Source organism: Maylandia zebra, linkage group LG3 (assembly GCF_041146795.1).
Source record: "Maylandia zebra isolate NMK-2024a linkage group LG3, Mzebra_GT3a, whole genome shotgun sequence".
Taxonomy (NCBI): domain Eukaryota; kingdom Metazoa; phylum Chordata; class Actinopteri; order Cichliformes; family Cichlidae; genus Maylandia; species Maylandia zebra.
In genome coordinates this window covers 21649836-21675351 of record NC_135169.1, presented here as the reverse complement: position 1 = coordinate 21675351, position 25516 = coordinate 21649836, and the positions used below count along the sequence as shown (strand labels likewise).

General features: G+C 40.7%; 2 protein-coding genes across 6 annotated transcripts in view; one reads left to right on the top strand and one right to left on the bottom strand.

The window, feature by feature from the left end:
- The window catches only part of LOC101478116 (FHF complex subunit HOOK-interacting protein 1A), a 28304-nt gene extending 17386 nt beyond the window's left edge, over positions 1-10918 (bottom strand). The window contains exons 1-5 of one of the 2 annotated variants that reach the window (XM_076882357.1): positions 10772-10918; positions 6722-6779; positions 4466-4713; positions 2543-2744; positions 2238-2459 (exon numbers count right to left, since the gene is read on the bottom strand). In XM_076882357.1, the coding sequence (XP_076738472.1) occupies positions 2238-2459; positions 2543-2744; positions 4466-4570 (529 nt within the window). In that variant the 5' untranslated portion in view covers positions 4571-4713; positions 6722-6779; positions 10772-10918. The remainder of the gene's footprint in view (positions 1-2237; positions 2460-2542; positions 2745-4465; positions 4714-6721; positions 6780-10771) is intronic. The other variant, XM_076882358.1, reaches the window with a different exon arrangement.
- A 5182-nt stretch (positions 10919-16100) lies between these two features.
- LOC101477839 (uncharacterized) overlaps positions 16101-25516 on the top strand; it is a 34988-nt gene continuing 25572 nt past the window's right edge. Inside the window, exons 1-2 of one of the 4 annotated variants that reach the window (XM_076882359.1) lie at positions 16101-16669; positions 24126-24162. In XM_076882359.1, the coding sequence (XP_076738474.1) occupies positions 16579-16669; positions 24126-24162 (128 nt within the window). In that variant the 5' untranslated portion in view covers positions 16101-16578. The remainder of the gene's footprint in view (positions 16670-24125; positions 24163-25516) is intronic. The other 3 variants (XM_012915896.5, XM_012915895.4, XM_012915894.4) reach the window with 3 other exon arrangements.

The window sequence follows — 25516 nt, the reverse complement described above, 5'->3', positions numbered from 1 at the left end:
AAGATGAACAGGCACATGGGTCAATGCGGGACACAGAAAGGAATTGGCAAGAATACCAGAGGCGCAAAACACCAGCTACTGGTAGACAGAACAATCAGCCGAGACTGCAAGACCAGACTGACCAACCTGTGCACTGCCTGGATTGATTACAAGAAGGCCTATGACTCAATGCCCCACAGCTGGATACTGGAATGCCTAGAATTGTACAAGATCAATGGGACCCTAAGAGCCTTCATCAGGAACTCAATGGGGATGTGGCGTACAACACTAGAGGCCAACTCCAAGCCCATAGCACAAGTCACCATCAAGTGCGGGATCTACCAAGGAGATGCTCTGTCCCCACTGCTGTTCTGCATAGGCCTGAACCCCCTCAGTGAGATCATTAACAAGACTGGCTACGGATACCGACTACGGAACGGAGCAGTTGTCAGCCACCTCCTGTACATGGATGACATCAAGCTGTATGCCAAGAGTGAACGAGACATCGATTCACTGATCCACACTACCAGGCTATACAGCAATGACATTGGAATGTCGTTCGGACTGGAGAAGTGTAGTCGGATGGTATCAAAGAGAGGGAAGGTAGTCAGAACTGAGGGGATTGAACTACCAGAAGGCAACATTGCAGACATAGAGGACAGTTACAAGTACCTGGGGATCCCACAGGCGAATGGGAACCATGAAGAGGCCGCTAGAAAAGCTGCAACCACCAAGTACCTGCAGAGGGTCAGGCAAGTCCTGAGGAGTCAGCTGAATGGTAAGAACAAGATCCGGGCCATCAACACGTACGCCCTGCCCGTGATCAGGTACCCTGCTGGGGTAATAGGCTGGCCAAAGGAGGAGATAGAAGCCACTGACATCAAGACAAGAAAGCTCCTTACCATGCATGGAGGGTTTCACCCCAAGTCCAGCACCCTGAGGCTGTACGCTAAGCGGAAGGAAGGGGGCCGGGGACTGGTGAGTGTCAGCACCACAGTCCAAGATGAGACAAGGAACATCCAAGAATACATTGGGAAGATGGCCCCAACTGACCGAGTGCTCAGTGAATACCTCAGGCAGCAGAAACCCAAGAAAGAGGAGGGAGACGAGGAACCATCATGGAAGGACAGGCCCCTGCACGGTATGTACCACCGGCAGATAGAGGAGGTGGCTGATATCCAGAAATCCTACCAGTGGCTGGACAAAGCTGGACTGAAAGACAGCACAGAGGCACTAATCATGGCAGCACAAGAACAAGCTCTGAGCACAAGATCCATAGAGGCTGGGGTCTATCACACCAGGCAAGACCCCAGGTGCAGGCTGTGTAAAGATGCCCCAGAGACAATCCAGCACATAACAGCAGGGTGCAAGATGCCAGCAGGCAAGGCATACATGGAACGCCATAACCAAGTGGCCGGCATAGTGTACAGGAACATCTGTGCTGAGTACAACCTGGAAGTCCCGAGGTCAAAATGGGAGATGCCCCCAAGGGTGGTGGAGAATGACCGAGCTAAGATCCTGTGGGACTTCCAGATACAGACGGACAAAATGGTGGTGGCTAACCAACCGGACATAGTGGTGGTAGACAAACAGAAGAAGGCGGCCGTAGTGATCGATGTAGCGGTTCCGAATGACAGCAATATCAGGAAGAAGGAACACGAGAAGCTGGAGAAATACCAAGGGCTCAGAGAAGAGCTCGAGAGGATGTGGAGGGTGAAGGTAACGGTGGTCCCCGTGGTAATCGGAGCACTAGGTGCGGTGACTCCCAAGCTAGGCGAGTGGCTCCAGCAGATCCCGGGAACAACATCGGAAATCTCTGTCCAGAAGAGTGCAGTCCTGGGAACAGCTAAGATACTGCGCAGGACCCTCAAGCTCCCAGGCCTCTGGTAGAGGACCCGAGCTTGAAGGATAAACCGCCCGCAGGGGCGTGCTGGGTGTTTTTTTTTATATATATATATATATATATATATATATAAAAAAAAAAGGAACATTTTACAACTTCAACCTAAAGCGCTCCATCTATGCAAGATAGCATGGGTGCTGTGTATATATATATATATATATATATATATATATATATATATATATATATATATTGTATTGTATGGAAGAGATAACAGCTGAACTTGAACTTGGGCTTGGCTGCACTGTAATGTAATACCACATTGTACCACTAGATGGTGTAGTAATCAGCAAAACCTTCATTTGGCCTGGGAAGTCAAATCTTAAACATTTCAACACTTTCACCTCCAACTCACCAGATGCAGCTCCGGCGCAGGAGGCGAGCAGCATCATCAGCGGCCGCAGAACCGGTTTATGGTGAAGCAGAGGCTGTTTGGCCTGAGACAAAAGCATCTGGTACATCCTGAGTTGCTCTAGCTTCATGTCCTCAGTGAACTGCCTCCTCAGACTCCACAGAAACAGCCTCTCCATCACACCCTCAAGGACCACAAACTCCAGGATCGGACCCATCGCTCCCCCTGGTACCGGTGCACAAACACTCCTGAGTCCCAGTATACTACTGCATTTGTTGCACAGTGAGGGATGATTTCTTTAATCCTACCTTGGCCCGCCTCTTCCTCCATCAGTAGAAAGAGCATGTGCTCCACGTAGTTCTGGACGGCGCTGGCCTCGTCGGCTGGGATGGGGCCTAGACGTAGCGCTCCGGAGCTGCTGCTGCCGCCGCTGCTACCATAACCTGTGAGGAAACTCAGCGCGTTGGTGCCGCTGCGACTCGGCTCGTGTTTCTCCAGGATCTTCACCACCTGAAAAACAACAGAAACACAAGGATGTAAAAGACAATGCGTTTACAGCCATCTTTATACGACAAGCAAAACAAACACCTGAAATGAGAGTGATTAGAGGAAATTACTCAGTAGATACTCACACCTGTTTTATCAAAGCGTATTCAGATTTTTTTAAAGTACATTTTTAAAGAATGTATTTGAAACTCTGCATGGAAAAGTTAAAAACTAAACTAACTAAACCAAAGCTTTATCCTGGTACAAACACAAACATAACAGTTGGAGACAGATTTATTAAATGAAATATGGCATAAATAATGTCACTTAATAATCTCTCAAGCGTCCAGGTTAGAAACGTCACTGGGGCAAAATGCTGTTTAAATTAATGCATGAAGAAAACAGAAACGCATTATTTATATCATGTTTTTATTTTGGCTTCCTTTAGTTTCTAATGGTACCAAACTGGATCATTACTGCCATCACCTCTTTACCTCAATGCATTAGAAATAATATTTATATGCAGCTGTTTTGGACCCTTCTCAGCTGAACGTTAAAGGACTACAGTTGTAATTCCTCTAATGACCACTAGGCACCACAAAAACTTATGGAGTGGCAATGTCAATGTTCTATTTGAGGAGTAATTTTGTAATTCTGACCAATTTTGACCTGTGTATATTTGTTTGATTTCCCTAGAGTTCGTGGACAAATTTGAGCTTACCTCGATCAGCCTTTGGAAAAAGGGTGTTTTGTTTATTTACTCTAGTCTGAATCAGTTAATGAGTTTATTTCCTGTACTTTTGCTTTTTGTAACACAGAGAAATTCCAAGCAAACCAAAATGTGTTGCTACAAACCACACAAGACCGTTCAGTCCATATATTGGCAGAATGTGTCTGTGCCGGGAGCAAAGAAAAGAAATACAGGCAGAGGGTGCTGCATTGCAGACTAATGGATAACATGGATAAGTTACTCCCAAAATCATCGTATTTAATTTCTTCGTAATTTCTGAAACTGAAACTCAGCTGAAATCTGCTGAGTACGATGTGCAGACTGAGGTGGGATCACATTGTCATCATAAATAAACCGCTTGGGAGTTTGTTTGGAGACAGACCGAGACAACCTCCGCCAACGGATGTGAGTGTGATCATCTGTCCTCACCCAAGTGCGATGACTGTGTTGAAATGTCCACATATGAAACGCGCCAAGGAGGAAAATTAACTGGAGCTCACATAAAATGGACTAAACTTTTTTTTTAATTTGTCTAATAAAGAAAATAATTTTATTGCTGTAAAACATTTAAGATGCCACAACAGAGAGATAGCCGTGGGAGGGATGAAAAAGAGATGAATGAAACAAGAACGCAATTCACTCTCTGGACTTGTGTTAACCTTTGACATTGGCTGCTTCAGACAAGGACCGCATGCACACACTTGCAAACACACACAAAATACTTGTACACACACAGACGATGCAGAGTGTGTGGGGGTTTTCTTGGCAGCTGTGGAGAGTGATTTGTACTAAATGGATCCTGTGTTTAAGGGCCAGAGTCTGGCCAGTAATGCTGACACACATTCATAGACACACGCAGACAGTCACACAGTCATTGTAAGTGAAACTAGGCCAGGCCAGACAGAAGAGACAAAGAGCAGCTAAAAAAACATGTCAGTAGTGACTTTATCTGTGAAGCAAAGCACTGATTAACCAGTGAAGATGAAGATGATGCAGGAGTAAATAAAAAGATCACCTGTGCCCAGTGGTTCTTAAACACGATCATGCAGGTCTCTGGGTCCACACCTCTCAAAGTGAGGGACTTCTTCCGATGTCCCCCGATTACCACCGAGGCCATCATTTTGACTGACTGTCAGGGAGCTAAAGCATGATCCGGCTCAATGCGTGGAGGCTGTCTGATGGAAGGACTGAGGGTCATTACCTGGCTCCCTCTGCCCAGAATCAGTCTCTGGCACCGGGCTTGGTGGGCAGCTAGCCGCTAGCCTGCAGAATATGGAGAAGGACAGAGTGGAAAGTTTGTTAATTTCGTCTTTCGTCTCATGATAAAAATTTGTCTTTATATTACTGTTGTTGCTGGTGTTGTTAGCCCTCCTAATGACATATACAATTCCTAGTGTGGCTGCTCTTTTCAGATTACTTTGGGAGTCCCATCTTGACCACTTGCGCCTATGCGTTTGCTGGCTCTCCATCAGTGTTTACACACAGTATGTATTTACCATGAATATTCTCTTTGGAGAACAGTGCAGTTACTGTTAGCCAGATACCAAGTTTGGGTTGTTGTACCAAGCCTGACCAACATGTCAGTGGAATCAATATTATCTACCTGCTGATATCATTTTTAATGGTGGATAGATCTAAATAAATAAGTAGAGAAGATGGGAGAAACACCCTTCAACTATGTTGTGAGTTGAACAATTGCATAGTTTGTCCACCAGAGGGCACTATGCAACCTCCCCATAGGTAACACGTGTTTTGAACTCCACAAACACAATAGCCAGCTGATGCTAGAAGAGTCGAGTAATCCACGATTTGTTGTGCCAGTAAAACAAGATCATTTTAAACTGCACTCTCGTATCATCTTAGTAATTACTTATAAATAATTATGTGTACTGTTTATTCTTCATGTGTCTGAAAGAAAAAAAAATCTGTCGGTATATCAGATTTTTTAAAATCACCAAATATTGGTATCAGTATCGGTCTTAAAAATCTTACATCTGAAGAGCCAAAGCTGTTTCCATGTCATGTATTTATAATGAAACTCTACTTTGGCAGTGTGACTATGAGGGACACGTTTAAGGTGCACACCCACTTTAGGATCAAGCTCCTGAGCTGATACACCAACTTCAGGATTGGACTATGCAGTTTCTGTTTGGTTCTCCAAGTTCTGGCTAGAGAACCAGCTCACATGTGTGATGATCCTCAAACATCACTGAATGTTCCTCCATAATGTTCAGATGCCTCAGGATGCTAAACTAGAAGACGGCATTGGCAGCGTGATGCTCCGTCACAGGGCTTGGACACTGCAGACTGACTAAAGGCTCCTGTTTGGGCCCTGAGGCGCAGCAAATTTGTGACGAAATTGTGATTTGTCTGTGATGACACAGTAGAAGCTCCAGTGCAAGCAGTCATAAAAGGACTGCAATGTAAGAACAGCAGCTGCACTGGAAGGAGTTGCAGGTTTCCCACTCTAACTGTTGCTGGAATTGTGATTCCTGCATTCCCGGCATGTGCACATGTAGCTGTGTAAAGTGTGGATTTCTCTATATGTTTTTTTAAACACACAGGCTGTACATGTGCAGGGTGCTGGAATAAACAAATACAGTGACCTATTGTCCAAAGAATACAAATATTTTTAGCTTAGTTTTCTTCCCTCCAGGCAGCTGCCGAATTCTGTTCATTTCTCTACATTATGACAATCAACTCCCAGAGATTTGAGGCTGCAGGAAGGTAATCCACGTTTATTTTTAGCTGTGCTGGCTGCATAGCTCAAGTAAAGCCATTTCTGTTAATGTAACAGAAAATTGTGATGTCAAACTTTGAAGTTAACACAGAAACAGCACTGCTAGAAACCTATTTTCAACCTTTTACCCATCTGACTGATGATCTAATACCATTTGTTTTACATCCACTCGTGTGCTTTGTGATTCTTTATTGTCTAAGTCTTCATGTCTTACGTAAAGCACTGATTCTCTCCAACAAGAGGTCGCTGAGCAGAGAGGATTTTCTTTTTCATGAGGAAATCCTCTTATTTTAATTGTGTATATATCTGACTTTCACAATCACAGAGCTATTTCCTTACTCTGTGTCAGTGTTTGTGTGTGCGTGTGTGTGTGTGCGTGTGTGTGTAAACTAGCAGCAACAGCAGGAAGTAAGGCTCTTCAGTGGAAACAAGCAAACAGGAAAAATGACAACGAGGCCCACCCTGGGCGTTCCGGGACATTCCGTGAATTCCCATGGAGGTCTCGAGGAAATCACCCGGCAGTATTCCTACCTTTGCACTGCTGCTCCTGCTGTGATGCCATGGATGAGCGAGCCTGCTGTCTGCACTCCTAATGGAGAAAGAAAGAAACGCACACAGTGACACAGAGCAGCACTAAATGTAACTCTTTACACTATCAGGGCCTGATTTATGTCCTGACAACATGAGGAAAACAAGTAAACACACACAGTTTATATCCCTAACCATCTGGGACTCTAATCTGTGTGTGTGTGTGTGTGTGTGTGTGTGTGTGTGTGTGTGTGTGTGTGTGTGTGTGTGTGTGTGTGTGTGTGTGTGTGTGTGTGTGTGCGTTTCTTAATTTTTGTGTACCACTTTAAGTCTTTTGTGCCTTTGGAGTATCAACATTTTTCTTTTTGTGGAGACATTGATGCATTTAATAAGCATTTTGTGACACATTATTTTTTTCTTTGTGCCTTCAATGTGTGACACTGAAATAATCATTGTTTTTGTGCCACCCTAACATAAGTTATAGTCTTAGTTTGAGCCTGCCTATAAAAACCTACATTGCTCCATCAATAGCAGAAGGTAAAAACAATCAATAGCAGAAGGAGCCCATTTTCTTCCACTGCTTGTTTCAGTAATTTCTCCGACAGCCAGAGCTAAAATTAAATCAATAAAACTATATCAATTTATTTTACTTAGAATATTTTATGCAAAAATGCCAGCTACCAGCTGCTCAAATGGTCATATTTATACATTTCTGCATTCTGTATTCATAAAACCTGTAGACTGTATAGAAATGATGGCTGTACCCACTGGTTTTGGACTTCACATTTTAAAGGACTTCAGTCTCTCCCACGTTGCTGTTGTCGAGCCAGAAGAGTCCATATGTCAAGAAATGTGTGTTGCTAAGTTACCAGCTAAACCAAGCAAGCTGTACACGGATAATTTTTAACATAATTACAATAAAATGCTCCAGTTGGCTCCATAATGTGTAATAAGCAAACCATCACTAGATAAGTTCAATGAGGGGGCATAAATCAAGAGTAAAGTGCACAAAGGTCCAGTTCACTGAGTTGAATTAGAGTAGATAGATGGAGGTACTGACCTATGACAGCTAACTTCTATTCAGTCACCTGTCAATCAAAGCAGCCACACCCCTAACTTTAACAGTATCCAGATGGATGAGATAAATGGAGAAAGAAAAACAGCCAGAGTGAATATGAAGGGGTAAATTAGCTTGAAGCTATAAATTTGAGCGTTTTATCGTGGGAGTCTCTGGGATTTGCTCACATTTGGAGCTTTGAGTGGTCATTAGAAGAAATGCAGTTTTTGATACTTAATTTTTAAGCCCTGGAGTTTCCAGCTTGCTTTCAGACCCAATTTTATGAGTCAGGTTTAGTTTGGGGTATGCAAGGCCGAGTGCATGGCTTCATCATCTGTCCTCACAAAGACGGAAGAACAAATGTGTGTGTGTGTGACTGAGAGCACGACAGAAAAAAAGAGGTAATCTCAGATGAGACGGCGCTGTTTAATCCCAGCCCGGCTCTTTCTGTGTGTGTCAGACGGTCACATGCCATCACACAAACCAGGGATTAAACACACGCACAAGCAGACTGACCTGAAGTCTTTTCTGACCTGGTTTTTAAAATCATTTCAGGCATTTAGCTGATTGAGATTTAATTTAATCGTGCAAATAACACACCTCGCTGTGTTGTTTAACGGGCTGAGTTCAGTTGTTGCATTGAGGTGTTTGCAGTCCTCTTACAAACAGGTAAAAGACTGAGTCATTTTGAAGAGCTCACTGAATTCAAGTGTGGTGCTGTGACAGGAGCCCACTGTTAGAAAAGTCTGTGAAATTTCACAACAGTTTGTGAAGCTGCTTCCTTCTTAGATAGCCCACAATCAGCTGTAAGTAACATTACTGCAAAGTGGAAGCATTCAGAAATCAAAGCAACATACTCATAAAGTGGCAGACCATGCAAAGTTACAGACCGGATTCACAGAGTATATAAAAGTTGTCAAAGCTCTGCTGACTCAGTAACTGCAGATCTCCAAACCTCTGGCATCAACATCAAAACAAACAAAAACCGCATGTTAGGAGCTTCATAGCTGAGCAGCTGTAGGTGTAAAGGTCCAGTATTTTTCTCTACATAGTGTAAATGAGGCCCAGAAACAAGTTTTTTCTTCTGTATTTCCAATGAATTCATGTTTTATTTATAAAGCTTGCAATTGCCAAACTTCATTAGAAGGTGGGCTCTTATGCCATGCCTTATTTCTTATCTGCTGTTATAGGAGTGAATGTTCATATTCCATGGCCAGGTTGGCCTCTAGCTAAAAGCTAGTTAATCACTCAAACTCAGCAAGGATCACTGACCAGCAGTTGTGAGCACTGCAGACACACCTGTTTACCTGCATTGTAAAGGAGCGGGGCCTCACGTGTGTTTGGTGAGGTTACATTATTTAAAGTAGGCCTGAGAGAAGTCACAGGATGGGGAGCCTTTTGGAGCACAATGAGCTGTCCTCTGTTTGTTTAGGATTTACAACGAGCTTCAAGGATACCCTGGCTGCTTTTTCACAGTGCAGGAACACACTGTGTGCCTCCTATCCTAGCTATCCTAGCTATCCCTGTGGGGGCAGGGATAGCTCAGTAGGTAGAGTGGTGGCCCCATGATCAGAAGGTCGGGGGTTCGATTCCCCTGAACAGCTACCCTGAGGTACCCCTGAGCAAGGTACCGTCCCTACACACTGCTCCCCGGGCGCCCAGTGGCTGCCCACTGCTTCACTGAGTGAATGGGTTAAATGCAGAGAGGGATTTTCCCCACGGGGACCAATAAAGTACACTTTCTTATCTGGAGGGTAGATGCAAGACCAGATATATGAAATTATGTGTGAGATTAGAGCTTCAGAACTCAGGATACCTTCTGCAACACAAGTGGATATTTTTCCCTTCCCTCCAGAAGCAAGTTTCACCACTCTGTAGCAATCACAGCTTTACTTCTGTTTCTATTTCTACTCTACTACATCTTTGACACGAAATGTTTTACTGTGTAGTCCACACCATTTATTTTAAAGCTTTGCTTACTTATTGTTTTGCAGATTAAAAATATAATACATGTATAAACATACACCCATATAAACTGAAACTACAGATCAAAGTGACGTCAAAGGAGGCTAGTGGCCTTTCCTTCCTCCCCTTAGACATGGAACATTTTAAAACTGCCAGGAAGACCACAGATGCCATGACTCAGATGTTTCTCTTGCATTGTCCCTGTTAAGATGAAACCTAATAACAGAATCCATTAGTTGGGTGTTGATAAATTAGCTTCCTTTTTGAGTTTTTGATGCTACTCTGCCTCTGGTTTCTTCACACAATACTAGAAATCAATCATTTATAAATCTATTTATATATTCTGCTCTGTTGTTGCAAACAAAACTGTGCAGCATGTATATAAGTTAGTAAAATCACCCCCAGCGGCAACATTAACGTTAAACACCAATTAATAAATCAATAATTAAATATATAATTATTATACAAATAGCACATGTATGATTCTGCTTAATAACTGCATTTACTTTTGATAGTTTAAGAATCTTTAGTGCTAACAGTTATTCAATAAAAATGGTTTCAGGCTGTCTTTCAGTGTCAGGACTCATTTCATCCTTCTGTATGAGGCCACAGCTCCTGGATATCAGTGTTTTCTACACCAGTTCTTACTTAGACATAAAAAAACAGTTAAAAATAAAAATAAATAAATACATCCAGGGCACACAGAGCATTAAAAATGCATTTTATATTTAAGAGACGATTTCCTTCCCAATAAATGCTTGTTTCCTTAAAATAAAATCATTTTTTAAATTCTTTAAATTCATTAAAATAGTTTTTAAGCAAAAATCCATTCTATGAATGCAGGTTTATTAAGTTTTATTAAGCCAGGTTTGACCAACTTTGCGCTCCTTTAACTATTATATTTTGTCTATCCAGAGTCTTGTAACAGTAAACCCTCCTCTTGGTTTACATTACACTGCAGCATGAAAACACTGAGAATCCCAACATTTTCTGCACTTTTCGTCGGTTAACCTGAACCAGGCGTTTCTTACCTCGGCTGCCTCTCTAACTGTTGCTTGTTATTCCCAAAGTGAGAAGAAAAGCGGTTAAAACGCGTTTAACTGTCCAGAAACGTGTGTAAATCCTTAGGTTTGCAGTTTTAAAGCGGCCCAGCTGTGCCGCTTCTGAGCGCTGCTGAGTTTCTGAGGCTTTAAGCGGCTCAGCTGTCAATCACTTAGCTGCTGGGCGCTAGGTGGCACTTAACCACGCCCATAAATGTTGTAAGACCACGCCCCCGGCAGAGAACCAGAGCGCGAGAGAGACGGTTTTATACAGTACATATAACATGTTTGAAGGGTTATTTTCATACATGTGTGTCTGTGCAGCTTTTCTCTTTCTGTTTATCATTCTGTGAACTACAAGGCAATTACTTTAAGGTTATTTAATATATGACATTAATCACCATTTTCACTGTTATTTCTTTAAGAAATCCTGATTAATCAGGTCATTTTCTTCTTCGTAAAAATGCAGAACTTACTATTTAGAGGCAAAAAAAACAAAAAACATTAGAAATGTATTACACAGTGATGGGTTCACATGGTGTCTGCTACAACAACCTAAAATGCTAAATGACATGAATAATACATAAAGAATAAAGTAAGCAAGTGTTAACAACCCTGAAAGGCTTCAGTTTATCTAATTATTAAGAAAGTGGCCATTAGCTAAATAATTAAAAACAAACAATAACAAAACAACTTAAATAAAACAAAATAGTTCAATAAAATAACACAGATTAAATATTACAAAAATTAAATAGTTAAATAAGGTGAGGAAATTAGAAAAAGGAAAATGTGAAATAAATTAAAGGAGCTCAATATGTGAAAGTCTAAATCAATTGATAAATAAATTGTTATTAAAATAATTATTTCAGTGATTGATTCATAATTATTATTAAAAGTAGTCTTGTGCTCTTGTTTGTTTGCTTGTATTAATCTGGATCTTGGGTGAGTGACAAATGGATTCATCATTTTGTATACGAGCTTTAGAATTTTATATTAAATGTTAATTTTTACACCTTTGATATATTCATAGCAAAGTAGAAAAGTTCAATGAGTTGATGCAAATCGCTAAAATCTTGACACTAACTTTATCTGTATTTAATTTGTACTCTTTCGATAAAACAAATAATTAATGTTCTAAATACGTTTTTCCCAACCATTTGGAGCCACAGCACATCACCAAACAAAAATGTCACAAAATACATATTGATAGTTGTTCCCTGCACCAGGCAGTGTGGAATTGGCTCAGTTTATCCCCAGTATAGCTTTTTTGCTTTTTTCTGACCACTCAGCATGCTAGGGCCTTCATCTAGGTTGGAATTTTTCCAGGTCCCAGGTCAGACAGATTACTTTTTCACCTCAAATGTTTATCTATTGCTATTACAAGCTGCTATCTCACACACAGTATGTCTATTGTGTAATTTCTTTTCCGTCTTCCTCTGTTTTACTGGCAGTTGGCAACCAATTTAATTAGAGCAGGTAATTGTACCGCCCTCTAGTGGAAGAGAATGTAATTGTTCTGCCTGTTACTCACGCCGGTCACTTAGTGTACCAATCAGGTGGAACAAGATAATCTTCCACGGCACTCTGGTCATTTCTCACAGCACACCTATGTGCCGCGGCACAGTGGTTGGGAAACACTGTTCAAGACAGATATTTATATAAGCTGGGATGTCTTCTTGTTAAATTGTTAAAGTGGAATTATAAATATTCCAATTTAATACTGAAAGTATTAAATAAAGTCAAAATAGTCCACCTGCTTTTTTCCTCAAATGGAAATAATGTGAACACAAAATGTTCAACGACACACACTCACACAAACACACACAGTGTATTCCCGTCTCACCCATGTGATTCCTTTAATCAAGCTTTGTTAATCACCGTGCAACAACAGTTTAACACTGAGTGTTTGAGGACAGCAGGAAATTGTTAATCTGAGCTGTTAAATCAATGCACACACAGGTCATCTGGATCCAAACCAGCCTACCAACCTCCTCCACATCAGCTACTTTGCAGTGGCCTCATTTAAAATAAATAAATAAGACGGTAAAAGGTTTATTAAGTCAGAAAGCTTAATGAATGAATGTAGTAACCATGATGCCATTAACACCTCAAAAGTTATTTGACACCATAAAAGGAATATAATTATTTATTTATTAATTTTCTTTTTTTCAGTCTCTTAAAGTGTGATCTTTCTTGACAGAGCGACAGGATAATGGAGGACTAAATCAACCTATACTTGTTGCATGTTTACTTTGTAAAAACATCACGTTTTTCTGTAGAAGAACTTGATGTTTATAGATTGTGTGTTTTTGTTGTTTCTCCGCTGATTTTTTTTTTTTCTTTAAGCTTCAACTTTGGTAAAGCCGTGCAAAAATTTTAATACTTAAGTTTTTATCCCAAAGTTTGGACACCAGTGTGTTCTTGGTTAACCATTCCTCTACATTTATCAGCAGTGCCCTCTTGTGGCAAACCATTGGAACTGCACTTGATTAATTATGGACTGACTGTGTATTATTCTTAATAATGATCAGCATTTTAATAAAGTAACTTGCTCAAGTGTTGCACTGTGTAATTGCTACAGAATCATCATTGTGATGATTTAAATTGTCATCTTTGAAAATCCGCCTCATTAAAATAAAGGCAGTCACCAGATCAATGGAGCTGAAAATAGAAAAGATATCTGAAAATCCCTCAACTCCAAAGCACAAAAGAGAACACATTAGCTTCACTGCTATTCTAGACACTGTTAATATCTGATTACATACTTCCTGTGTGTTCACCTGTGTTATTCTGACTCAGGCTCCTGATCTCTCCACTGTGTTAGTCATGTGAGAGTTTTTTAGCTGCGTGGTGCCAAGTTTCAGTTTACTTCACTTCACATTTACCGTGCAGAAAGAAGATTCTGTTTTGAGCAAAGCTCAGCGCACACAGGCACTTACAGTAAGAAGAACTTTCTGTAGTGTTCATTTACATATTTTATTCTAAAGCCGGCCTGCATGCTGTATATTTATGTATATCACTTGTATACCTGCATACAAATGACCGCATTCTTCCAGAGGACAAATGTGGTCATTCACTGGTAGAAACTCTCAGAGAGCTGCAAATTCTTGATGAATCAAGCATACAATATATCGCTTTGTGTGTGTGTAACAAAACTAACTTCAAGGTTATTTAATGTCACTTCATCATAAGCACTTTGAAGTAGAAGGGACAAGAAAACAGCCACATGCTGATACCTGGGGTTTTGTGCAATTACAATCCTACAGAACTGTAAATTTGTTTTAAGTTGCCTGAATTAACAAACATGTTGCAAACTCAATACCTCACAAATATGAAGTAAAGGTAACTGGAGTCTTGTGAGTAAAAAAAAATCAGCAGAAAGTTGTAGAGAGTTCAGAGTACTTGTTATTAGCTTAATCTGTTAAGAGGCAGATATTCAATTCACTTTTATGTATATTCTGCCAAATCATGACAAAATTCATTTCAAGGTGCTTAATATTGTAAGGTAAAGACCTTCCAACAATACAGAGATACCGCAACAACAAGAGGACCCCCTGTGAGCAAGAGCTATGGTGACAGCGGGAAAGAAAAACTCCCTTTTAAAATGAGGAAACCTCAGCCAGAACCAGGCTCATCATGGTAATAACAAATCATTAAATGTAGAGTGGTGTATAAACACACGGTGAATGAAAAAGTGTATGTTATCCATTCAATAAGATTTAATTAACACCCCTGAAGCTTTGCACTACACGGCTCATTTAACAATACAATAGTCTCACTCATGGTCTATTAAAAGCCAGACCTTTACCCTGTTCCTGCCCACACGCACACTGGAAATCCATTACACATTTACAAGAATCAACGTATGACGTAACTGAATTAATGATGCAAACACTAATAAATTCAGGATTCATGTTAAACATTAACCATCCCACGAGTCTGTGCGGACATCAGGTGGAAATCAAGTAGGTAGGTGAATAATAGTAAGCAAACTTTCCCAGCCAGTATAACCAAAGTGCCAATTCAAATTCAGTCATGACTGTATTTAGAGTATGTAAGCTGTTATCAGCTAAATTCTTTAATATTGCTTCCTAAGCCTTTGTCGCAATTTTCCACATTTTTCCTGTCACTTTGTGGATCATGTTAAGTTGTTCAGCATCAAAATTTTGTAGTTTCACATTTGTGATTTGGGCTTCTTTCACGTTGTTGGACAGCACTTGGTGTTCTTTTGCTTCTCTTTCCTTTCTTTTGGTGTCTTTGCAGCTACTGTAAGTGGCAGCTTTGCATGTCTTAGTACTGATTTTACTTACTATTTTTGCAGATGATTGCATCACTGTAGCAGTGTTGCATTCTATGTAGTTATTTTACATCACTGTGGTCATTTTATATCTGTATATATTTATATATATATACATATATATATATATATGTTTATATATATATATACACATATATATGTATATATTTTATATCTGTGTATGTGTGTTTGTCGTTGAAGTCTTTTTTGTTCTGTCTGTGTTTTTGAGCATGTTTACATTTTCTGCACCTCTCGGAGCTCATTTTGCCCTTAACAGTGGTCATTCTGCCTCTCATTTTTGTGTTTTGCATTTCTTTATCCCGCACTTTTGTCTGCATACTTTGTGCTGCATGTATGCCTTTTTTTAAAAAATATTATGATGCCTATGTCTATCTATGCCTATCGTTATGTGTTATGTAGTTTGTAAATTTGTAAATGTTTCAGAGGTATTTTGTTTCTGAGTTTTTGAAGAAGTTTTGGTTATTTAGTGTGTCTTTGTCCAACCTTTGTGCCTCTGATGAGGATTCAGAGCATTTGGTGTCACTTTGTGTGATTTAGTTTGTTTGTTTGTTTGTTTGTTTGTTTGTTTGTTTGTTTGAAGGCATTTTGAGGCATTCTGCATCTCTTTGTCAAACTTTTGTTTCTATTTTAAGACATTTTGGTTTATTTTATACTACTTTGCACCACTATTTGCGCCCCGTGGAAGATGTTTCAGATTGTTTTGTGTCACTTTGAATGATTTTTGTGCTTCTTTGTCCAAATTCTGGGTTTCTTTGCACATCTTTTTGCACGTGGGAGAACATTTTCTCCCACTTTTTGTGTCTGGGCGTTCAGGACATTTTGAGGCTTTTCTAGTTGTTTTGGGCCCCTTTGTTACTTTGCAGTTATATATTTGCCGTTTTGCGTGTTGGTATATTACAGTTTAGGTCAGGTGCACTTTAAAAAAAAACTTTTCGCCACCCATGTTCATCCTCTTCTTCCGCCTCTTTACCTGGTTACTTCTCCCAGCACATACTGCCGCACACCATGACGTTAAGTTAACTAAACTAAACGTTTAATCCTCCATATTTATTTATTCTTCTTCTCCGCGTTTTTTTTCCTGTTGGTGACGTCACGGCGTCGGAGAGCGCCGAGCTCGCGACCAGGGAAAACAGGGAAGCTTGGAGAAAGTGTCATCTGAAACTCGCCGCAAAGATAGTTGTTGTCTGTATATTAAGACTTTACAGACTGCTTTTTCTCGCCTCGAAATCTTCCGAACACGCGGTGGAAGTGTTCAGCTAACCCTGGAAGTCATGTTGGGGCTTTAAAGTTGACGGTGTTTGAGCTTTCGCGGTGCAAGTTGGCGACGAAGCCAAAACAAGAGGAAGAATAAATAATGTGCCTGTCGCCGCCGCTGCTTCTGTTCTGACACGGCTCCAGTTTCCCACAGACACTCAGGAGAAGCAATTTGAAGGAGGAAGACAGAAAGTGAGAAAATAAGGTAGTAAAAGAAGAAGGAGAAATGGCCGAGGCACGCTCAGAAGAAGAGGAGGAAAGCGTGATGAGGGACACTCGGGAGCAAGTGGTCCGACGACAGCCCAACGCCTCCAGAGGTAAAGAAAGAGCCACAAACATCATCTTTATGCGTTTGCTTTAAACTGTTTCCACCTGATAGACATCCAGTTCATTAATACATAAGGAAGAAATAAGCTGTCACGAGTCTGGAAGGAAATGCAACCCCCAAGGTTTGATATTATATGACCACATTTCCACCGATAAAGCTCAAAGCAAACAAACTGTCAGGTTTATTCTCTGTTATTCTTTATTTTCACATTGTGGTAATGTTTCTGTTTCACTTTTGCTCTATTAAAAGGTATCTTAACATACTGTTTAGCAGCTCTGGGATCCCAGACCCCCCCCCTTCCTCGTCTGTGAATGTTTAGCATCCCCGCAAAATCTATCACAGCACTGATAAAACGGCACCTTGACATGCATATAATGTGCAGTGTAGGCTCAAAATGCCGCTCACCTAGGGGTTTAAGAGGCAAAATATGAAGCCTGGATCCAGTGTGGACAGTGTTTATGATACTTGGTGTACATTTCAGGTCTAAAACCTTTAAATAAGAGACGTTTTATGAAGCGCGTTAATGTTTAGAACTGATTATCTGATTAAAAATTAGTTGGCAACGTTTTTTGATTGTTATTTTTAAAGCATGAACGCAAAAATGTGTGTATATTTCCTAGCTTTCTTTTATCTTTCTAATCTCAGACCAAGCAGGCAGTTTAGATTTGGCAGCTCTTGAGTGCTTTGTCATTTTTTCCTCAAATCACAAACACATTTCTGATAAGGTTTGTTTAGAAAGCCGTGATGTAGATGAGTGTGTGTCGCCTGGTTGAACTCAGGGTTGTAAATTCTTATATCATGATGTGAACTTGCCAACACTGGGGTCAAAGTTTGTGTATGCCTGTGCCAGGACTTACAACCATTAGTTGAATGACCAAGTCTTCCTCTTTGTCTCTCTCTCGGGGAAGTTAAATTATAACTTGTCCTGCCTCTTCTAGGCTTTTCTCAGTTAGTGCGTGAGTAAAGTGAGTCTGTAATTCTTCAGAAACTCTTCAGATGATGCATTCGCTTCTGCCCTGTGGTTAGGGCGGGTACATTTTTGGAGAAATTACCACCGCGTCTTGACATGATTAACTGACACAATGCCACCTGTGTGTCTTTTTCTGGTTGTTATGTAAAGTTTCTAAGTCATCCTGGGAGTAATGTCTACATTAAAAAAAAAAAAAAATATATATATATATAGCATACCTTTTTTTTTTAAGACAGGAAACCAAAACAACTTTTACAGGCTGTACTTTGAGGAAGTGTTGGCACAATGTGACTGTAATCTGTGACCAAAACAAGACTGTTCATTTAAATGTGAGATCATTGCATCTTTTGCCCTAATTTAGCAAACATTCCTCATCAGCAGCCTTATTCTGCATCATACATCAGAGATGATGGAAAAGGTAGATGGGGTGACCATAACATCGGTGGTCTTGGACTTTGGATTTCGAAAAAGACAAGCTGCGAATGGTCAATACACGGGCACATGTGCACTACATTGACCAAAGAACTGGGCCACATAGACATTACCCCACATAGCAGACAGATCTGGCCTGGATCTGGTGTCATGCTGGCATTGCTGGCTGACTTCTGGCATGGTAAGTGGTCATCCAGATAAAGGCCAGGCCTGGCGCAGATGACACAGTTTATGCGATGGCATGCCACATCTGGCCCAATTATGGTTTAGTTTATGTGGCCCAGGCTCACAAAAAACAGGTCTTCATTTTTTGTGGTTCAATCTAGGGCTGTTCGATATAACGATATATATTGGATGACAATATAAAAACGTCTATCGTTTCATTTTACGCTATCGTTTGTTTCGTGTTTACACCAATTTTTTTTCATCGTTTTGATGGTCACTAGTGGCTATATTAATTTGTTAAAGTTATCTCTTTCTCTTATATTTAATATCACGACACTACGGACGGACAAGTGACTGTTTTTACGTGTTGTCGTTAGCAACCACGATGATAAAACAATGGCATGGCTTTGCCATCCGCTTGTTTGTTTTGCATGTTAACCTTTCACAATAAAGCTCAAGATCCTGTTGAGACTTTTCAAAATAAACTAAATCCCATGAAAGAGCATGCAGGATTTTTACGGATGAGAAGCAAAAAAGAGGCGTTAGGTGCTAAAAAATAAACCTTAGACTCAAACGTTAGAACAGGCTTTTCCCCGCAGCACGCCGTGTAATAAATATTCACAAAGAAAGCGGTGGCCATTACAATTTATGTTTAAAAATGTATAACTTCATGCATCGGTTAAAAGTCTCAACTCCAGGTACACAACGCCCAGCTGAAAACACTTCCTGCAAGTCGAGCTGCCCGAGATTCACAGAATTTACAGAAAATGTTAAATTTTTGTGATTTATATCGTTATCGGGATGATGGATGTCTTATATCGGGGTATGAGATTATGGTCATATCGCACAGCCCTAGTTCAATCCCTGGCTCCTCCAGTCTGCATGTCAAGAGTGTGAATAGGTAGCACTCATGTAGGAAGCACTCAGTTTAGAGAAAGTGTGTGGTTGGGTGAATGTGGCATGTTGTAAAGAGCACTTTGAGTAAACCAGGAGGGTTGAAAAGCGCTATATAAGAATCAGTCCATTCACTGTCCGAACAGAGTTTCGTCATGTTACTTTTGCACTATTATGTTCTGGCACATGTTGTTATTACATGGCTTGATTAAGGTCCACATTAGGCTGACATCTGAGGTCAGAGCTGAAACTGTTCTGGGCCAGCAAAGGACCACCAGTGTGTCTGCAACTAGCCTTGTGCTGGCCCATGTGTGGGCCACTTCTGGCAAACCTGATCTGGGCCACCAAAGGGCCATCATTCTTTGCAGTATGTGGGCCAGATCCGGGCCATACCAATTTTGCTATTTGGGACACCTACAGGAGCTGCTTGGACATTGAAACCCTATAGCATGAAGCTCCTAGTGCACCGTGTGTGTGCTCATGTTGATGTCAAAGGAAGACTGGAGTACCACATTTACTCAGTCAGCAGTGTGCTGATGACCTTTACACAGTCGGTGACACGCCCTGTAACTTTATCTGATCTGCCACTTCATGGTCGAGTTGCTGTGGTTCCTAAAGACTTCCAGTTTGCAATAACACGACTTACAGTTGATGATGGAAGATCTAGAAAGCAACTGGCTTATTCCGACAGCGGCGTCAATGACAGCACCGGTCAGAAATTCATTGAACTCTTTACAGCGACCCATCCTTTTCATGTTTGTAAAGGCACACTGCGTGATTTATTTATTTAATTAATTTTGTTTTTTTGTGGAAGTTTGAAAACTCTTGAATTCAAATAGTGTGGCAGAATAATTTTGTCCATATTTGGCGCAAAAGTCTTGAACCATCCTCATTTCTTTATATTTTGCTAGAAAAATGGGAAATGGATTCAGAAGTTTATTGACATGTAGAAACGAATATGAAAATGCAGCATACAAGGCAAAAACAGAGTTTGTACAATTCTTCAAAGCCAGCATTTAAGGTGACCACCTTTATTCTTCAACACAGTCTCTTAGGCAACCTTTATTGTCATTTCTTTAAGTAGTCTTCAGGAATAGTTCTCCAGGCTTCATGAAGGGCAGAGCTCTTCTTTGTTGGCTACCTTTTGTTCCATTCTCTGGCAACGTGATGGGAAATGGCATTGTTCTATAGAGCGTTTCTACTCTCCCAGAGTACTCAAACCACTCTATATAACATGCCACATTCAAAGACCAAATAAATTCACCCAGTCACTTTTTTCTAAGCCTTTAGTGCAGGGGTAGGCAACTCCAGGCTTCGAGTGCCGGTGTCCTGCAGGTTTTAGATGTGTCCTTGATCAAACACAGCTGATTCAAATGGCTAAATTACCTCCTCAACATGTCTTGAAGTTCTCCAGGGGGCTGGTAATGAACTAATCATTTGATTCAGGTGTGTTGACCCAGGGTGAGATCTAAAACCTGCAGGACACCGGCACTCGAGGCCTGGCGTTGCCTACCCCTGCTTTAGTGGTTCTTAACTAACATTCATGCACAACTTGGATTTAGTATCTTGCCGAAGGATACTTGGCATGCAGACTGGAGGAGTCAGGAATTGAACCACTCTCCTTCTGATCAGTAGTTAAAGTGCTCTACCTCCTGAGCTACAGCCACACTGCATCCAATATGATTAATAATGTTGAACTTAACACCCTGGGGAGGCCAAACCACGACTGAGGTATGCTTTTCCCGTTTCTTAAGGAGATGACTGTCAGGTACTGTTCATCTGCTCTGGAGTTTTTTTTTGTTTGTTTTTTAGGCCTGCTACTAACTCTTCGATTTCTGTTCATGGTGTTTAGGGAAGAGGAAACAGAGAAAATGGGAAGTTAGGATTACTTTTATTTCTTTGAACAAATTCTGAATTTGAATATACAAATATCTGAAGGCAAGGGATGGGGTTTTTGTGTAGGAAGCTTCTGGTTTGTGTTTGTATCAGCCAAACATGTTTGAGCTGGAGTCTAAAATGGAGGTGGAGTCTAACTGTGAGATAAGATCCTGTCAGAGGAAGGAGGTGAATGATATCGAGCAGCATCACAAGTGCAGCCCGGCCATGGAGCCATCGGGCAGCGTGACATGAACAGGCTGGGACTAGCTTTCAAATTAATAAAGGTTCATATCCAAAGGTGAATTTTTGCTCCGTACTGAACTACAACAGAACACATCCACAATTCCCAGACAACTCATCACCTATAGAAGCTAATATAGCCTTAAACCACAAAATACATATATCAGGGAGTGTGTGAGAGTCTGAGTTGGTTGTTGTTGTTGTTGTTGTTGTGCAATGAAACCCAACCATTTGATGAGCTGAGCTCACTTGGTTTTCATTAAATGTGTTTCAGATACTTTTTTTCTAACTTGAGAAATTGAATAGCAGAATATTTTGCAACATGAAGACATTGTTTATTAAAAATTGTAAACCATATGGAGACATTAAGTTACAGTCAGAACAACAAATACAGTGTGTGCGTCTGTTTGTGCAGCATTCCTGGACTGTGGTTTATTGTCTCTCTGTGGGTTTAAAAACAGTCTGTTAATAATTTTTCTGGCATCTGAGGTTAGGGATCGTGTTCAGCCTTTTCTTAGCTTCGGGACGTGCAGCTTAATGAAGAACCTTATTTTACCAGCACTGTTTAGTGTTATTATACATTAGATGAGAAGCTAAAGTGAACAGCGAACATTTAAAAAAAGAATACCTTTGAAAGTAGTTGACCTTTTGCAAAAAAGGAAAAAAAAAAATCTGAGCTGCATATTTTTAAAGGCTTTATTGAGCAGTCACATGTTTTTCCACACAGGCTCATCTGTGAGAGTGACAGGTGATAAATGCCTCATGTGAGTGCCACAGTTTTCAAGGATAAACATTCCCTCTGGAAGACTTTAAACTGGCATTGTAACTGAATTTTCAGCCACTTGGCAGCCATCTTGGCAATGCCTTTTGGCAGTTATTTGGGCAGAAGCCTCCCTGTTCTAAATGAATGGGAAGAAGGCTTTAATTCCACTTGTCTCCTGGAAAAAAAAAGTGCTTAAATAAAATCAAAGATCAAATTAGATTTTAAAAAGTGCTTTAAACTTCCGTGATGTAAATGAGCTTAATACATTTAGTGCTTCATGTCCACTTTAATGGAGTGTTGATTTCTTTCCTCCTACTATCTAAGGAAGCTTCATTGGGGGGGGGAGAAACTGTCCAAATCCCCTTTTCCTCACTAACCTCTGACCTCCTCGTGGCACACAAGAAAGCCAGTGGATGACGAACGCTGAGTGAAATCTGCTGCGGTGTGCATCTTGCGTGTTTGAATGCAGCTCCAGCAGAAAGCTAAGCCAGCCTGCTGCGCAGGACAAACATCTGGAAGTATTAAAACTCCGATGACTCCAGCAGAATCCGTCTGCAGCCAATTGCAGCCTCACTTCCTGGAGGTCCTCTGCCAATCAGGAACCTAGCCAGAGCTGATGGGCTGTCCAGTTAGAGTTTTTCAGGGACAGAAAGTAGAGGAAAAGAAGAAAAAGCACTGAAGGGAGAAGAGAGAAATTTTTTTGAGTTTTTGAAAAGAAGAACTATCTGCAGCAAGTTCTGCACACACGTCAGCATCTAGTTTTTCTGGACTTAAGCAGGTCATACTGATCTGGTTATCAGTTTGGGTTGGGAAGGAAGAAGAAAAAGGAGGTAGGAAATGGAAAAATACACATTCACAGAAAGTGCAGCTCTGCTTTTTCTTGGCTTTTCTCCTCCTTTCTCTTTTTTCTTGCTTTCTTCATCTTGTTGAAGGCATTATAGGAGGTGGTTCACATTTTTAAAAATTCAAATGCTCCCTTAACTTTTTTTCTGTGGTGATCACATGACTTATCAGGATGATTGTGACGTCCTCTTCCTTTTGTCTTCACTTAGTTTCTGTAGGTGGCACTATTTTTCGTCTGCACTAAACCAGGATTAATCAATCTTTATTCTTCTATTTTCAAACCAAGATAAAAACAGTTTTGTCTTTTCAGCCTAAAACTTTGGAATGCAAAACGACGTTATTGAGGTTGAAGTTAAAATTTTGTTTCTCATTTCAATGTAGGACACATTAAATTACAATCAGAGGAACTTTTAGTACTTTTAATAATGACTTTTGGTCAATGTAAACACTTTGTTTTCACATTCAAGAAGCTGCCCAAAGCATTCCTCAGAGTTTGGTCCATCTTGACATGTTGGTATCACATAGTTGCTGCAGATTTATAAGCTGCACGTCCATGATGTGAATCTCCTGCTTCTACCACATCTCAAAGGTCCTCTATTGAATAGGAGATCTGGTGACTGTGGAGCTCATTTTAGTATAGTGAAGATATTTTCACTTTCAATTTGGCAGTTTGAGATAATTTATGGTTTGTGACATGGTGTGTTCTACATGTCATCAGAAGATGGGTTCACTGCGGCCATGAAGGGATGGACATAGCCGGCAACAATACTCAAGTAGGCTGTGGTGTTTCAATGATGATCAGCTGGTAGTAAGAGGCCCGTTCTCTGTAATCCCTGGTGTAAAGGTTGTGTGGGAAAATCAATATAAAATATTCAGACAAGCACATCAGGCACCAACAACCACGCCACCTTCAGGATCACTTAATTCACCTTCAATGCCTATTCTGATGTTCAGGTTGAACTTCAGCAGGTTATGTTCACCACGTCTTCATGCGTAAATGCACTGAGGTGCTGCCATGTGCTTATCTAATTAGATGTTTATATTAATGAACATTTAAACAAGTGTAGCCAATAAATTGAACGGTCGGTGTAAATTACGTCATATGATCCACAAGAAAACCAGAATAAGTTATACAAGTTATTTTTACTAAGCAATAACTGAGCTGGTCTAAAGCCTTTTCAGCTCTTTGCCCACATGAACTGCTGAGTTCTGTAGACTAAACAGTGCCTGTTGGTTTACAATCACTCTTTCTCTCCCCAGGTCGTCCTGACAGACATAAGCCAGAGCATCGTCACAGGTAGGAGGTTTCACATTTCACTGTCTCTGCTGGCAGTATTTGCAAAAATGACTAAGTGCTTTGAAGAAGGGTGCGTCTAATCTCTCCCACATGTAACAGACAGTTTGCCCTGGAGAGGTGCGTTTGAAGTTGAATCCAGGTAAAAGGTCTGATTGCTTTGATCTGACCCTCTAAAAGGATTTACCTTACAGTACGAATCAGGCGTCTTTGGGTTAAAGGCGCAGCTTTAGAGGATTTTCTTCAGTATCCTTGCAGACTTCCAGGGAATGCTTTTCTCCCCTCTCGTCTGTGGTCCTGACACACTCCTGAAAGTATTTTGGCTGTTGGCCGGTGGCCATGGCAACTAGCTGGGGAAGTCACCGGGTTTAAAAAGTGTGTGTGTGTGTGTGTGTGTGTGTGTGTGTGTGTGTGTGTGGAACAAAGTGTTGCTTTTGTCGAGCTTATATCACTTAAAAGACGTCAAACAAAGAATCCAAAGTGATTGTGAGAGGATCCAAATGCACAAATATATGGCAGGTTAAGTTTATTACTGAATACAGAAGTGAGTGGAAAGTCAAAGAATCTCCATTAAGTGACTTTTGAGACTTTATTTTGTGTATTGACCGACTGATGTTTGGCCAAGTCTCCTCACCTGAAGCAGAACATTTTTTTTAAAAACTGATTCTGTTTTTCAAACTTTCATTGAATAAAAACTTAAAACCAAAGAAGTGCCAAAAACGGTAGTTTCTCTAAATGTCACCTTAGACACAGGTTATGGGATGCTCATGGGATACAGTAGTGACTTGTTACACTACATGTAGCCTCGAGGTTTATTGTCCTACTGGACACTAAGAGGGCCATAATTTACAAAATAAACATTATATTAATATCAGTGAAAGTTGGAACTAGTGATTGAGGCCATAAGATCACCAGGAAGGACCATCTGTCGTGCCGAGGACTTATATTATTACAGAGGCGCAGGTTGCTTTTATAACATCAGAAGATCACCTTTAGTGACCTCCCACCTCTAGACGCTCAAGATGCTTAAAACATTTGCAAAGCCCCCTTGGACGAATATAACGTGTGAAGCTCGTCTTTTTTTTTTTTTTTTTTTTAACTGAGGGGGTGTGCGTCAGATGTTGGTGAGGGTAGTCCCTGCCTCTTCACCTTACCATAGCTAGCCTTGAAAAACCCAGAACCTGTTCTAATGGTCGTGAAGTCTTTACTAATATAAACTGAGGTGTCAAAACTCGTCATTGAGGCTACAGGGAGGTCGTCAAATGTCGTCTTTATGGGTTAAAGTAAAACCTCATCATCGTCTCCTTTCCTTTGGATGACCATCTACGAATTAGCTGTTGTCCAAAGGTATCTGCCA